Source organism: Amblyraja radiata, chromosome 35, assembly GCF_010909765.2.
Source record: "Amblyraja radiata isolate CabotCenter1 chromosome 35, sAmbRad1.1.pri, whole genome shotgun sequence".
In the NCBI taxonomy this organism is placed as follows: Eukaryota; Metazoa; Chordata; class Chondrichthyes; order Rajiformes; family Rajidae; genus Amblyraja; species Amblyraja radiata.
This window is the reverse complement of record NC_045990.1, coordinates 6315722-6332100: the sequence shown is the minus strand read 5'-3', so window position 1 is coordinate 6332100 and position 16379 is coordinate 6315722. Positions and strand designations below refer to the sequence as shown.

At 43.0% G+C, this 16379-nt stretch overlaps 1 protein-coding gene across 2 annotated transcripts in view; it reads left to right on the top strand.

The window, feature by feature from the left end:
- The window catches only part of LOC116966058 (complement C3-like), a 209170-nt gene that overhangs the window by 176795 nt on the left and 15996 nt on the right, over positions 1–16379 (top strand). Inside the window, exons 26-32 of one of the 2 annotated variants that reach the window (XM_033012202.1) lie at positions 1568–1727; positions 3086–3187; positions 5383–5533; positions 6766–6935; positions 9513–9671; positions 11978–12037; positions 16181–16271. The exons of the other annotated variant lie outside the window; for it this stretch is intronic. Of the exons in view, the coding sequence (XP_032868093.1) occupies positions 1568–1727; positions 3086–3187; positions 5383–5533; positions 6766–6935; positions 9513–9671; positions 11978–12037; positions 16181–16271 (893 nt within the window). The remainder of the gene's footprint in view (positions 1–1567; positions 1728–3085; positions 3188–5382; positions 5534–6765; positions 6936–9512; positions 9672–11977; positions 12038–16180; positions 16272–16379) is intronic. 2 annotated transcript variants of the gene reach the window in all.

Genomic DNA, 16379 nt, shown 5'->3' with positions numbered 1-16379 from the left:
AGAAGAATATAAAATTATAAGAGGCATTGTTAAAGTAGATATAAACATTTTCCCAGGATTGTACTGTAGAGGGAATAGCTTTAAAATCAGAGGGGAAACGTTTAAGAAATGTGTTTTAAACAGAGTGGTGGAAGCAAATTAGATGGCATCATGTTTGGCACCTGCATTCTGGATTAAAGGAATTTTTCCTGTGCTGTGCTGTTGTATGTTCTATTTCAATATAAAATGTCATTGTCTTCCTTCCCTTGGTACACCATGTTATAACTGTTCAAGATTAGTAAGGGAATATCATAAATACTGTGTACAGTTCTGGTCTCTCATCTGTAGGAACGATGTTATTAAACTGGAAAGAGATTAGAAATTGTTTACTAGGATGTTAGCGAGTTTGGAGAATTTGGTTATAAGGAGAGGCTGGTTCATTTTACCAAGGAAACTAAGAGCCCGAGAGTGGCCGTATGGTAGCGTATAAAATCATGAGGGGCATAGATAAGTTGAATAGCTACCTTTAAAAAAAAAATCAAAATAGACTTTATTAAGGTAATAAATATATGCAATACATGAACCGTGCAAAAAATTAATCCGACATTTTCGGAGGCTATACAAATTATTCAATACAGTCTACATACATTGCTCAAATTTCACAAATTTATCCCCCACCCATGCCACTCATGTGGCCCACTGGCGTGGGATCCCTTCCCTTATTTTTGAGGGGTGTCTCCACCACACCCTGCCCCCCATGTCCAGCAGCAGAAGGACCCTAGACTGTGCCTTGGCGTTGGCTGCACCGAGCTTCAGTGCGTCCCTCAGCACGTTCTCCTGCAGTCTGCAGCGGGCCAGTCGGTAACATTCCCCGACGGACATCCCGCTCCGCTGGGTGGTGAACAACGCTCGGGCAGACCAAAGAGTGTCTTTCACCGAGTTGATGATCTTCCAGCAGCACTCGATGTCAGTCTCTGAATGTGTCCCTGGGAATAGTTGAATAGCTACCATTTATTACCTAAGCTGCAGGATTCTAAAACTAGATTTAATGTGAGAGTGGAAAGATTTAAAAGGAATCTGAGGGACAACCTCTTCACAGTGAAGGTGGTGCTTATGTAGAATGAGCTGCCAAATGAAGTACCAGGGGCGGATACAGTTAGAGCATTTAAAATTTGGACAGGTGTCTTGGCCAAGTTGGGCCAAAGTCTCTGTTTCCATACTCTACAGCTCTATGAATCGTTTTAGAAATATGTATACACTGTTGTGAACCATTTCCACTTACATCAAAGTATAGATATTCCATTGAAAATAAGTTGGTTGCCAAAGGATAGCATGAATGAATTAACAATCACAATAGTATTGATAAGGTCTCTGGGTAAGATTTCTTTCATTTGATTTTTTTTCTAAATGTTGCATTTCAGAATGTCTATCTTTTTTTCTCACTCTAAATGTGAAAGGCAGGCAATGCAGTAAGAGATGATGTTTTACTTCTGGCCATCGGCTTCAAATCACATAGGTACAATGAGGATGAATTCCTACCCTGGGGTTTCTAATGGAATACATTTATGTTGCGTTTCTCTATGTGCAGGTTGACTGCCTATGTGGCTAAAGTGTTTGCTATGGCGCGTAAAATGATCACAATTGAGCCGCATGTACTTTGTGGAGCTGTTAAGTGGCTGATATTAAACAGACAGAAACCTGATGGTCACTTTGAGGAAATTGGTCCAGTAATTCATGGAGAGATGATTGTAAGTAAAATGCTTTAAAAACATGTTTTGGTTGCATAGGAAAATAGAATGATAAGATAATATAATACTCACAGGTTAAGTCACTGACATGTGGGACAGTTTTCACAGGAAGTAAGCAGCCCCTACTCATCTGTTTTTGTTAACAACTCTTGAACCAAATGAGGTACTGGCCCATTTCAGAGGGTATGAGTTGAGCACATCACTGTGATCTGGTGATTCATTCAGGACAGATTAGGTAAAAGTGAGATTTTATTCTTCCCTGGAAAACATAGAAACATAGAAAATAGGTGCAGGAGTAGAGCCTGCACCGCCATTCAATATGATCATGGCTGATCATCCAACTAAGTATCCCATCCCTGCCTTCTCTCCATACCCCCTGATCCCTTTAGCCACAAGGGCCACATCTAACTCCCTCTTAAATATAGCCAATTAACTGGCCTCAACTACCTTCTGTGGCAGAGAATTCACAGATTCACCACTCTCTGTGTGAAAAATGTTTTTCTCATCTCCGTCTTAGAAGATTTCCCCCTTTCACAACTCTCTGGGTGAAAAGGTTTTTCTTCATCACAGTCCTAAATGGCCTACCCTTTATTCTTAAACTGTGTCCCCTGCTTCTGGACTCCCCGCAACATGGGCAAGATTTTTCCTGCATCTAACCTGCCCAATCCCGTAAGAAATTTATATGTTTCTATAAGATCTAGTCCTTTCCTTCTAAATTCCAATGAATATAAGCCCAGTCGACGCATTCTTTCATCATATGCCAGTCCCTCCATCCCGGGAATTAACCTAGTGAACCTACACTACACTCCCTCAATACTCCAGATTTCAATTGAGACCAGAACTGCACACAATACTCCAGATTTGGCCTCCAGGTTATTCCAGGGCCCTATACAACTGCAGTAGGGCCTCCTTGTTCCTGTTCTCAAATCCTCTCGCTATGAAGGCCAACATGCCATTTGCTTGTTTGCTTGAAACTTTTGTGGAGACAAAGGAATGCATAGAAGAGAGGGAAAAGTGGGATTGAGGTGGTTCAACATGATGAAGATAAAATAAAAAGTAGACAGAAACTTTAAAAGACAAGTTGAAAATTAAAGAGGTTTGATGAACTAGAAAGGAAATTCATCAGCAACAAAGGAGATTTATTCCTATTATTCACATAAGATGCGAACATTTACTATCCAAACAAAATTGAATGTAAACTGAATGCTATTAGCCATTTTACAACTTCTTGTTCCATTACAGAGATCTTTAGGCCATTGATCATTCAACACAATGATATCGGTTCAATTAAACATTATTTGACAATTCAGATATTGTTCAAATCTTGTATATTTTTCACATGCATTCATGTCCTTTAGGGAGGAATCCGTGGAGAATCCAAGGAAAACCACGCACCATTAACTGCATTTGTGCTGATTGCAATCATTGAAGCTCGAAGTGCTTGCTCACAATATGTTGGGGTAAATCATTTTCATTTTATAACATAAGGTATCTGGTGGATTAATTATTTCAAAGAAGTACGAGTGATGGTCAAGATTTACTCTCAATTAATATGGCCAAAGCTGGTATTAAGTTAATTCTAGCACGACAGCACGTCAAAGATGCAAGATAACGAGCTATGAAAGACAGTTCAATTGCGTTTGGGAGACTTGGTAACTTGAGATTACATTTGAATTCCTATTTTGTTTTGTGGCAAATTTCAAAATGTAGTTCTATCAACAAACACACAAATAATAGATTGTCTCGTTAATATCTCAGACTAAGTCTGAATTCGCTAGCGGAATCATGTCAACCCTTGGAGAAATTTAAACGTTTGGACATATGGCCGGAATTGGAGGGTGTGTTAAGTGGCGATATCAAATGGAGAGAGAGACAACCTGCAGCTTGGGTTGGGTTGTGAGATTGGGATAAGTGTAATCAAGAGCTGTTTAATGCAAATAGAATTATAGAAAAATGCAGCAATGCACGAATTTCATTGTCCTACAGGGGACACCTGACAATAAACTCTCTTGACACTTGAGAGAATCATAGAGTCATACAGCAAGGAAATGGGCACTTTGGCCCAACTTGTCAACAACAATCAACATGCCCCATCTATACTAGCCCTACCTGCCCACGCTTCACACATAACACTCTCAACTTATCCTATCCATGTACCTGTCCAAATGTCCCTTAAATGTTATGATAGTACCTGGTGCAACTACCTCCTCCGGCAGCTCATTCCATATGCCCACCACCCATTGTGTAAAAAAAAGTTACCCCTCAGGTTTCTATTATTTCTCCTCCCCCCACCCTCATTGTATTGTATTGTATTTTAATGACCACACAGCCAGGCTGGTGGAATTTGTTATCAGTACAGCTCGGTACAGGTTCCAACATATCATCAAACATTAAACATATAACATAGATATACATACAGACAGACACATTACATAATACATAAGGGCCATGCTTATTCTTATTCCTCACCGTACAGAGTTTAAAATGTTAATTGCAGTGGGAATGAAACTGTTTTTGAAGCGGTTTGTTTTGGAGGCAATTGTCCTGTAACGCCTCCCAGAGGCAGTAGCTGAAAGGCATAGTGTTCAAGTTCAAGTTCAAGTGAGTTTATTGTCATGTGTCCCTGTATAGGACAATGAAATTCTTGCTTTGCTTAAGCACACAGAAAATAGTAGGCATTTACTACAAAACAGATAAATGTGTCCATATACCATGATATAAATATATACACACATGAATAAATAAACTGGTAGTGCAAATAACAGAAAGTGGTTGCTAATAATCAGAGTTTTGTCCGAGCCAGGTTTAATAGCCTGATGGCTGTGGGGAAGTAGCTATTCCTGAACCTGGTTGTTGCAGTCTTCAGGATCCTGTACCTTCTACCTGAAGGTAGCAGGGAGATGAGTGTGTGGCCAGGATGGTGTGGGTCTTTGATGATACTGCCAGCCTTTTTGAGGCAGCGACTGCGATAAATCCCCTCGATGGAAGGAAGGTCAGAGCCGATGATGGACTGGGCAGTGTTTACTACTTTTTGTAGTCTTTTCCTCTCCAGGGCGCTCAAATTGCCGAACCAAGCCACGATGCAACCGGTCAGCATGCTCTCTACTGTGCACCTGTAGAAGTTAGAGAGAGTCTTCCTTGACAATCCGACTCTCCGTAATCTTCTCAGGAAGTAGAGGCGCTGATGAGCTTTTTTGATAATTGCGTTAGTGTTCTCGGACCAGGAAAGATCTTCATTTCTTAAGTGTGCAGGATGAGTGGGGTCAGAGATGATCTTGCGGGCTCTGTGTAATGTCCGTTTGTGGTAAAGTGATTCAAGGGATGGTAGGGGTAAGCCAATAATTTTACAAACATCTTAAACCTATGTCCTCTGGTTGTCCTAGTCTGGGCAAAAAACTCTGTGCATTTGCCTGATCAATTCCTCTCGTAATTTTGTGCACCTCTATAAGATCATCCCTATCCTCTTGAGCTCCAAGGAATAAAATCCTCACCTGCTCAACCGCTCACTGTAGCCCAAGTCCTTGAGTCCTGGCAACATCCTCGTAAATCTCTGCACCCTTTCCAGCTTGACAACATCTTTCCTATAATATAGTGACCAAAACTGAACACAATACACCAATCTTGGTCTCATCAAAATATCGTTTCTTAATTTTAGAGTTATGAAAACAGTATGAAGAAAGGGGCAGCATATCTGGAGGATCACATAGATGCCCTTCAGGGATCCTACGGTGCAGTACTTACAGCTTACGCCCTTTCACTCTTGGGTACACACAAGACGGAAGTTGTGATGAAATTTGCTTCAGCAGGTAAGTCTGATTAGTTCTTGTGCCTTAATTCGAGGACATACGACATATCCTCTTTCATTTGTAAATATGGTTCCCCCCCTTCTGTCATGGATTGATCCAGCATCACCTCTGTGTCCTGTAGCTCTGCTCTTATTTCCCTCCCCCCCACCCCAGACAGAACAAGGATAGACTTCTCCTGGTCCCTACCTATTACCCCACCAACCCCCGCATCCAACACATCATCCTATGACATTTCTGGCATCTCCAACGTCATCCTACCACTAGTCACATCTTCCCATCTTCACCCCTTTCTGCCTTCAGCAGAGCCCACTCCTTCTGCAAGTCCTTGGTTCAATCATCTCTTCCAACCCAAATTACCCTCTATCTGGGTACCTATCCCTGCAACTTCGTGAGATGTAACACCTGTTCCTGTACCTCGTCCCTCCAGCTCCACCCAGGGACCCCAGCAGTTCTTCCAAGTGAGATGTGGGGTGCATGTGCATCTCATCTAACTTCACCTGCTTCGTCCAGTGTTCCCCATGTGGCCTCCTGTACATTTGCGAAACCAAGCAAAGAGCCGGCAACTGTTTCGCAGAACACTTGCGTGCGGTCCGCCAACCCCTGCTGGATCTCCGGTTTACTAACCATTTTTACAGCACTTCACATTCTCATACTGAGCTTTCTCACCTGGGTCTCCTCGATTCCCAGAGTGAAGCCACATGCAAACTGGAAGTAGACGCCTTGTGTGGCTTACAACCCAATGGTAACCCTCTCCTTCTACCCACGTAATTCCCCCCTTTCTACCTTCTTCCCCCATATACTCCACTTCCCAGTTCTCCCCTCCCCTCCTCTTCTCCCTGCATTCCTTCTTCTGAATTCATGATTCACGACTCTTCAGTCCTCATTTCTGTCTTTTCATCTGTAGCCTTTTCCAAACATCTGCCTATAAAAAAAACCTGTACACTCCTCACCCGTATCAACCTATTAGCTGACAGGCTTTGTCATGGCCCTCCTCTCTTCCAGCTTTCTTTCCCACCCCCTCCACAATTATTCTGAAGAAAGAAGGGTTCTGACCTGAAATGTCACCTATCCACGCTCTCCAGAGATGCTGCGTGACCCGCTGCGTTACTCCAGCATTCTGTGTCATTTTTTGTAAACCAGCATTTGCAGTTCCTTGTTTCTTCGAGAAACAGACGCTGTTGTTAAATTGAACTTTTTCCACTTAAAACGATGTTTCTCTTGCATCTTTTTAGACCAATCACACTGGCCAGTAGGAGGAGATTCTAACTCTCTGTACACCATTGAAGCTACGGGATATGCCCTTCTATTCCTCTTGCAGCAGAAGCAGTATGACCAAGCTGGAAAATTAGTGAAATGGCTGTCAAAACGGAGTGAATATGGAGGAAGCTACAGCTCTACACAGGTAGTCCAACTGCACATGTATTTTCGGGTGGGGGGTGGGGGGGGGGGGGGGGGGGGGGGGGAGATACCTGCCATTATTTTTGTTTATAATTGTAAATCAAAAGTCCCAAAGTGGGATTTAGAGCAACCTTACTGGAGTCACAACCACACATAAGTGGGTTACCCAGGAGAGACCTAGTCACATCTCTTCGCCTTTTTACGAGGAACTGGTACACCAGTCAGTTTAAGGTGGCCAGATGGGTTTGTTAGGTAGTAAGTCCCTTTTTGCTTTATATTTTTTTTGTCCTATGTGCAAAGTTTTATTGTATATTGATTTAATGATTTGTTTATTGTTTATTGATTTGTTAGTTTGGCAAAAGTTTTTTATTGTGACATCGAACCTTAGTAAATTGTATTTTGAGTACAGCGGATATTCACAGACTAACCAGAGCAAGAAACACAAATGGTATAGAAAGCAACTAGTAGATTACACAACGAGAGATAATGACTAATTTAAAGATAGTAAGTTACAATGTCCACAGTTTAAATCACCCCATAAAGAGGAGAAAAATTCGGAGCCCACTCAAAAATTTAGGATGTGGAGTTGCATTGATTCAGGAAACACATCTGGTGAAACTGAACATAAAAAGCTTAGAAGAGAGTAGGTTGGTGAGGTATTTAGTGTCTCTTAAAATGCATTTTGACCCATCTTTTTCCCTTATAATGAAACATAGCAAACTCCCTAAATACAGCATACTTTCGACTTTGGTGGTTGGATGAGCAGGTTTTCTGCACTTTGCACATATTTTTATTTCACTTATTTACATGTTAAGCAGTAGTAAAATAATACATTTTTCAGTGAACCTGAAGTTGGAAGGGAGTGTGGAAATAGAACCTAGTAAGTTTCAAGGGAATTACAGGAACCCAGGCTCGATGAATGAACAGCATCCAGAGCCCCAGTGAGTGGACGTGGAGCATAGGAAATATTACCACATGAGCCGGACAGACCAGTGTGATTTCCAATTAGTTGAATAACAATTTATTGGAAGTTTACTGCACTTAGCAGTGTCTAAAGAACAATTTCTAAACATTTGAGAAATATAAAAGTTCAAAGTAACTAGAACTTAATTACTTCTGAAGTCTCAGTAGATTATCACTAAGCATTTTTTTAAATTACATTTGAGAGACAATAGACAATAGACAGTAGGTGCAGGAGTAGGCCATTTGGCCCTTCGAGCCAGCACCGCCATTCAATGTGATCATGGCTGATCATCCCCAATCAGTACCCCGTTCCTGCCTTCTCCCCATATCCCCTGACTCCGCTATTTTTAAGAGCCCTATCTAGCTCTCTCTTGAAAGCGTCCAGAGAACCTGCCTCCACCGCCCTCTGAGGCAGAGAATTCCACAGACTCACCACTCTCTGTGAGAAAAAGTGTTTCCTCGTCTCCGTTCTAAATGGCTTACTCCTTATTCTTAAACTGTGGCCCCTGGTTCTGGACTCCCCCAACATCGGGAACATGTTTCCTGCCTCTAGCGTGTCCAAGCCCTTAACAACCTTATTTGTTTCTATGAAATTCCCTCTCATCCTTCTAAACTCCAGAGTGTACAAGCCCAGCCGTTCCATTCTCTAAGCATATGACAGTCCCGTCATCCCGGGAATTAACCTTGTAAACCTACGCTGCACTCCCTCAATAGCAAGAATGTCCTTCCTCAAATAAGTCATTCCCGATTTGGGAATCGTTTCTGGAACGTTTTTCAAAACCTCTCGTTTATTTGAATGTTTTGGTGGAAATTTAAAAAGAAGCTCATCATGTAATGTAATTGGGGTGTATAAAATCAGTATTGGAATAGAGAGAGTGAATGGACAGATTATTTATACCCAGGAGGACACATGTTTATGTTGAGAGGGGCAGGATTGAATACAAACCTGAGAGGCAACTTTTTTTCACTGAGAGGGTGGTGGGTAAATGGAACAAGCTGCCAGAGGAAGTTATTGAGGCAAGTACAAGAACAACATTGAAAAGGACAACATTTGGCAGGTGCATGGATAGGGGAATAAAGGCCAATCGCGGGCAAATAGGACTCACTTTAGGGTACTCACTGTAGGACTCACTCCATTGCCAGAGTGAGCAACACCGGAAATTGGAGGAACAGCACCTCATATTGCACTTGGGGAGCCTGCATCATGCGGGCATGAACATTGAATTCTCCCAATTTTGTTAGCCCTTGCTGTCTCCTCTGCTTCCTTAGCCCTCGAGCTGTCTCCTCCCATCCCCCAGCCCTCGGGCTCCTCCTCCTCCCTTTTTCCTTCCTTCTCCCCGCCACCCCCCCCATCAGTCTGAAGAAGGGTTTCGGCCTGAAACATTGCCTATTTCCTTCGCTCCATAGATGCTGCTGCACCCGCTGAGTTTCTCCAGCATTTTTGTGTACCCTCACTTTAGGGTATGTTGGTCGGCATTAACAAGTTGGGCCAAAGGGCCTGTTTCCATGCTGTACGACTCTATCTCGATCTAATGTTACTCCACACAACTTTAGTGAATATGGGTGTTGTGTTGGAAATATCAGCAAATATATTCAACAAGAACATTTTACTTTCCAGGCAACCATAGTTGCGCTTCAAGCACAGGCCACTTATTTGACCGATGTTCCTCAGTTCAAGAAGAGTGACTTGGATATTGACCTATCCATTCCCAGCAAGCAACTTTCTTTTCAATGGGCTATCCGTCCAGACAGTGTATATTCCACAAGATCAAGAACGGTTGGTACATATTCTTCTTCAGAAGGTTTAAGTGCTTATCCCCATTTGCTCATATTCTTGATCATTTGTAATGTTATTTTCTAAAGTGATGTTTATAACTTGTACCTAATGCTCTCAGTATTTTTTCTACACCCACTAACTTATAGAAATGAATTAAATATGCAGTAATAATGAATCTGAATAACAAATACATATTAAGTAAATCTTTGACAGTAACACGTCATTTGGCCATCTTGATGTGCCTGATGTATAAGAGTCTGATGTGTACTTTTGAAAATACATGAAGTCCTGGAGTAACTCAACGGGTCTGGTACACATGGACAGGAGACGTTTCAGGTCAGAACCCTTCTTCAGATATTGCAGTGGGAGGAAAGAGAAAGCTGGAAGAGAGGAGAGACAGGATAGAGCCTGGGATAAGTGGATACAGGTGAAGGGAGAAAGTGGTGGTGAGGGGGCAGATGTTTGGATAAACGCCAGGGTTGAATAGACAAAATGTGAGATAAGGATTGAGGTCCAAATTGTGAAGGAACATAGGGGATGGGGAAGGGGAGAAATGTGTGTGAATCCATGTGGGTTGCAGTAGAGTGGGAGAGAAGAAGGAAAATGGGGTGGTTGTAAGTTAGTTACCAAAAATTTGAGAAGTTGTTAAGTTGTAAACACCCCAAGCAAAATATGAGGTGCTGTTCTACCAGTTTGCATGTAGCATCACCTATGTCAATCTGGGAATGGAAAGGGAAGTTAAAATGTTTAGCAACTGGGAGAGCCAGTAGGCCTTCTGAGACCTAGTGCAAGTGTACTGACTCTACCCATAGTATCACCAATGTAAAGTGGGCCACATCAGGAACATGGAATGCAGTAGATGAGGTTAGAGGAGGTGCATGTGTGCATCTGGTTCATCTGAAAGGATTGCTGGGGACTCTGGATAGAGGCGAGGAAGGAGGTACAAGGACAGGTGTTACTTCTCTTGTGGTCACACGGGGAGGTACCTGGTCAGGGGGTGGTATGCGATGAATGAACCGAGGAGTTGAATGATGACATTGCAGAAGGCAGCCCTGATCCAGTCTTAAATGTTGCGGAGAAAGAATTGAGGGGTGGTTCCTGTGCACGTCTGGAACGAGGGCTGTTCGATGTAAGCAACAAAAAGGCCAGCATAGCTAGAAACCATGAGAGTACCATGGCTATACCTTTACCTTGCAGAAAGTGAGAGGAGTCAGAAGCGAGACCATGTAAACTGTTTCACGAAACATTGGTGATCGTTTCACCTAAGTGGTTCATTCATTCATTCATCATCGTTGAAAACATTAGCGACGCATTGGTGCTGGTTTCCAATGGCAACAGTGACGGACGCACCACACATCTCTCTCCTCCATTTCCTGTGGACTTCCGCCGCTGGAAGTATAGGATTTTAGTGTGTATGTGTGCTGGATCTCCTGGATGCTAAGCATTTTAACTCCTCTCCTATACTGACCTTTCTGTCCTGGGCCTCCTTCATTGCCAGAGTGAGGCCACACATAAACTGGAGGGGCAACACCTCATATTCCATTTTGGTAGCTTACAGTGTTATGCCCCTGCCCCACTTGGGAAACCTGAACGGAAACCTCTGGAGACTTTGCGCCCCACCCAAGGTTTCTGTGCGGTTCCCGGAGGTTTTTGTCAGTCTCCCTACCTGCTTCCACTACCTGCAACCTCCGGCAACCACCTGCAACCTCCAGGAACCACACGGAAACCTTGGGTGGGGCGCAAAGTCACCAGAGGTTTCCGTTCAGATTTCCTAAGTGGGACAGGGGCATTAGAAGTGGGACAGGGGCATTCACAGTATGGACATTTGGATTCTCCAATTTTAGGTAAGTAGGTAACTAACCCACAAACACCACGCCCCCCACTCTTTTCCCCCTCTCTCCCACTCTTCCCTGTGCCCCACCTAAACACGCCCATTTCTCCCCACATATGTCACCCCTTTCATCTGGTTTCACCTCACGATTTTTGTCTTTTCATCCCCGGCATTTTGTCCTGCCCCTCCTCTCTTCCAGCTTTCACCCCACCCTGACACCACCACAAATGTCAGCAGTACTGCACAACAAGGACTCTCTATATTATCCCATAAATCACATCCTGAGAACAAGGAAGGAATGTCGGAATTACCTCCATGCCCGTTTGTCCTTTGTCAGAATGTGACAGCATAAAGTATTTGTATGTCATTTATTAAAGGTATTGGTGCACAAACCTGAGTAGTCTTATCTGGGTTCTGTTTCATTATATTTTTACTTGTTGAGACTAATGTATGATCTATGTTTTTGTAATTTCAGTTTAATGCTTTTGAAAAGTTTACTGTAACTGCAAATGGTCATGGACAAGGATTAATAAAAGTAAGTGTTGATTTCTAGCATTTATTTGGGTAAATTCCTTCTGGATTTATTAATGGCCCTTTTTCTGCAGACCTTTGACAATAAATTAAAAAAACAACGGAAAAAAAATGTCATTGTTTTTACGGTACTTTATACAATAGAGTGACCACAATTCAATTTAAAGCACCCGACTCTTGATAGACAACAGTCAGATAAGATGAATGATTATTACTCCTGTTCACTCATTTCCCTTTCTGCAACAGGCTCAAAGTGCCACAATGTGACGAATGCAAATAAGAAAAATAGCAGAATGAAAATTTAGAAAAGTCCTGATTTTAAATCGGTGAGAGAAAACATGGAGGAATATTTCAGAGAGAAAAAACATAGAATACGGGGGGGGTAAACATCTTTGTAGATACCAGAGAGAAAATAGCCCGGCTCGGTACAAACAAACAAGCCAATAATTACACTGTGGATGGGTGAAGGGTGAAATGCTGAACTGATCATCGGAAGACTTCACTGTAAGCAAGGCAGGGCCGGATTTAGATGATGGGAGGCCCTAAGCTATTTCACTTGTGAAGCCCCCCCCCCCCCCAATCCCCCACCCCCACGCCTAGAGGACCATGACTACCCTACAGTGACAGGGTGACACTTTTAGATCCTACTGTATGTTGTCATTAAACAGTCAGTTTTAAAATACATATTGGATTCACTGCGGAGTGGGGGATGCTTTACCTGGAGGGGTGGTGGGTGGTTAGGGGGGGGGGGGGGGGGGGGTATGAGGACTGTAGCGTGGGTGGGGAAGAGCTGGGCTCACATGGTTTGAGGGGAATGGGGAAGACCCAGTGGAACAGCCACTGAGATGACCAGGCTTGGGGGACTAGCACTAGGACCCAGCGCAGTCAAACCCGGGGGAGTGGGAGTCTGCAGCGTGGAGACTTCAGGCCCGGTGCTGAGTCCAGGCTGCAGGTAAGGCGACGGCTGCTGGAGGGCGGTGGAGTGGCCAGGGACAGCGGGCAAAGAGTAGGAGGTCCCGGTGGGCGGATGGCCGGTGGGGCGGCGAGGTTCGACGGGTCCGGTGAGGCAGCGAGGTGAGTAGGCCCCCATAGATCTCGAGGTCCGAAGCTTAAGCTTGTCTAGCTTATACGTAAATCCGGTCCTGAACCATGGAGAGGTTGATCAAAGGGCAAGGTGAAAAGATTAGGAAATTGTCAATGGTGTGGACCCAAGAAAAATTGCAAAGTTAAGTTTTTGTCGTTAAGATGAATTTCCATAAGTCAGATAAATCTTTCATAACACGGGGAGCACCTGTAATTCGAAAGAGGTGGGAGAGACATTATGATATATTCACATGGAAGGAGTGAACTGCTCTATACTGACAAACAGAGAACGCAGTCTCTCTCTTTTGAGAGGAGAAACCATGGAACCAATAATGGATACATTTACCATTTATGATAGCATATGACTTTGGGAACTGTCCATCTATCATCACAAGTTTTCAGTCAAAGTGGAAGGAAACTGTGAAAAGTAAATGAACGCGTAATTTAGCTTTCAAAATGCTTCTTAAAAAAATGGTATTTAGGGTTATTATAATTAGGGTTGACAATTAATTGTCATTAAAGAACATGATTATTACAAAAGCAACTTAATGCAGTAAATTAATGCATTCCTCATACAACGTGTAGTCCTTTTGCCGGTCACATGCAGCCTAGAATAGTAAACATCTTCCCCAATCCGAACTGTTTAACTGTAGACACCTACCAATGGTGTTGGATCATAGATACTCCTCATTCCCACTTAGAGTCAAAATGTCATAGTGTGATGCAGTGTGGAAACATAGAAACATAGAAAATAGGTGCAGGAGTAGGCCATTCGGCCCTTCGAGCCTGCACCGCCATTCAATATGATCATGGCTGATCATCCAACTCAGTATCCTGTACCTGCCTTCTCTCCATACCCCCTGATCCCTTTAGCCACAAGGGCCACATCTAACTCCCTCTTAAATATAGCCAATGAACTGTGGCCTCAACTACCTTCTGTGGCAGAGAATTCCACAGATTCACCACTCTCTGTGTAAAAAATGATTTTCTCATCTCGGTCCTAAAATAATTCCCTCTTATCCTTAAACTGTGACCCCTAGTTCTGGACTTCCCCAACATCGGGAACAATCTTCCTGCATCTAGCCTGTCCAACCCCCTAAGAATTTTGTAAGTTTCTATAAGATCCCCCCTCAAATCTTCTGAATTCTAGCGAGTACAAGCCGAGTCTATCCAGTCTTTCTTCATATGAAAGTCCTGACATCCCAGGAATCAGTCTGGTGAACCTTCTCTGTACTCCCTCTATGGCAAGGATGTTTTTCCTCAGATTAGGAGACCAAAACTGTACTCAATACTCCAGGTGTGGTCTCACCAAGACCCTGTACAACTGCAGTAGAACCTCCCTGCTCTTATACTCAAATCCTTTTGCTATGAATGCTAACATACCATTTGCTTTCTTCACTGCCTGCTGCACCTGCATTCCTACTTTCAATGACTGGTGTACCATGACACCCAGGTCTCGTTGCATCTCCCCTTTTCCTAATCGGCCACCATTCAGAAATAGGCCCTTCGGCTCAATTTGCTCACACCCGCCAACATGTCCCAGCCAACTAGTCCCATCTGCCCATGTTTGGCCCATATCCCTCCAAACCTGCCCTATCCATGCACCTGTCTAACTGTTTCTTAAATGTTGGGATAGTTCCAGCCTCAACGACCACCTCTGGCAGCTTGTTCCATACACCCATCACCCTTTGTGTGATAAAGTTACCTGTCAGATTCCTATTAAATCTTTTCCCCTTTACCTTAAACTTATGTCTTCTGGTCCTCGATTCACCTACTCTGGATCTATTCCTGTCATGATTTTATACACCTCTATAAGATCACCCCTGTTTGAATGGTGCACTGACTGGCTGACATTTTACAATTTCGTTGTACATGGTTCATGTTACAATGACAATAAAGAAACTATTCTATTCTATTCTATCCTCCTGCGCTCCAAGAAATAGAATCCCAAAATACTCAACCTCTCCCAATAGCTCAGACCCTCTGGTCCCGGCAACATCATCGTAAATCTTCTCTGTAACCTTTCCAGCTTTTCTTTGTACCCTTTCCAACTTCTGTTTTTGAATCATGGATAACCAAGTCCATTGTGTCAAGAACAGGAGTGGCTGCATAAATGGCGTTGGCATGGGAGGCAGAGGATGAGCGAGTGAGGTGGGGGATGCGGGACTGGGGTTTGAAGGGTGAGAGAAAAGGGAAGAGAGATGGATGGATGAAGGAAAGTGCAAGATAATTAAAGAGTGAGGAAGAAAGAGAAGAGGGGGGGGTGGGGAGAGAAAAGAGGGAGAAGGAAAGCAATGAATGAACATAATTGGAGTCAATTTTATTTGAAACAAGTCATTTGGTTTCTCAATATACACCTTCTCAGTTCTAGTGTCAGCCTTGTGAATCATTCATAAACCTATTGTGCTTCTATATCCAATTTGTAATATACAGAGTGATCATAATTTACAACCGATCACAGAAATAAAATCAAAAGTAAATCATATCCGTGACTTCCACCCTCAGTCCAAAGAAGGGGCTCGACCCTCAGAATAAAGGGGAGGTCATTTAAGACTGAGGTGAGAAAAAACCTTTTCACCCGGAGAGTCGTGAATTTATGGAATTCCCTGCCACAGAGGGCAGTGGAGGCCAAATCACTGGATGGGTTTAAGAGAGAGTTAGATAGAGCTCTAGGGGCTAGTGGAGTCAAGGGATATGGGGAGAAGGCAGGCATGGGTTATTGATTGGGGACGATCAGCCATGATCACAATCAATGGCGGTGCTGGCTCGAAGGGCCGAATGGCCTCCTCCTGCACCTATTTTCTATGTTTCTATACCTAACATTGTTAATAACCTCAGTCCAGCCAACCAAATGATCCATTAAAAATAAATAAAACAGATACACTTCCATTGGAGAATGTTTAATGAAGGAAGATTAAGAATTGAACTGATGACAGTCTATGAGGTACCTGATATAAAATGTATAATGTATATATTTTTAAATATTGCTATTCCTATATTTCTCTATTTTTATCAGTGGTTTAACTTCTGACAGGTAACCCCTAACTTTGTTTTTTTTGTGCAGATTTTGACAACTTATTATGCAATGATGCCCAAGGGTATTCAGGAATGTAAGAATTTCGATTTGAACATAGTTGTCGAAGGCGGTGAGAAAGGTGAGCAGTGCACTGGGAGCATTGTTTCTCAATAGTGAAATTATCTGTACTAGTTGGTCCGCAGCAAACTATGAAATGCAATTTAAAAAACAGGAATCATAGTTGCAA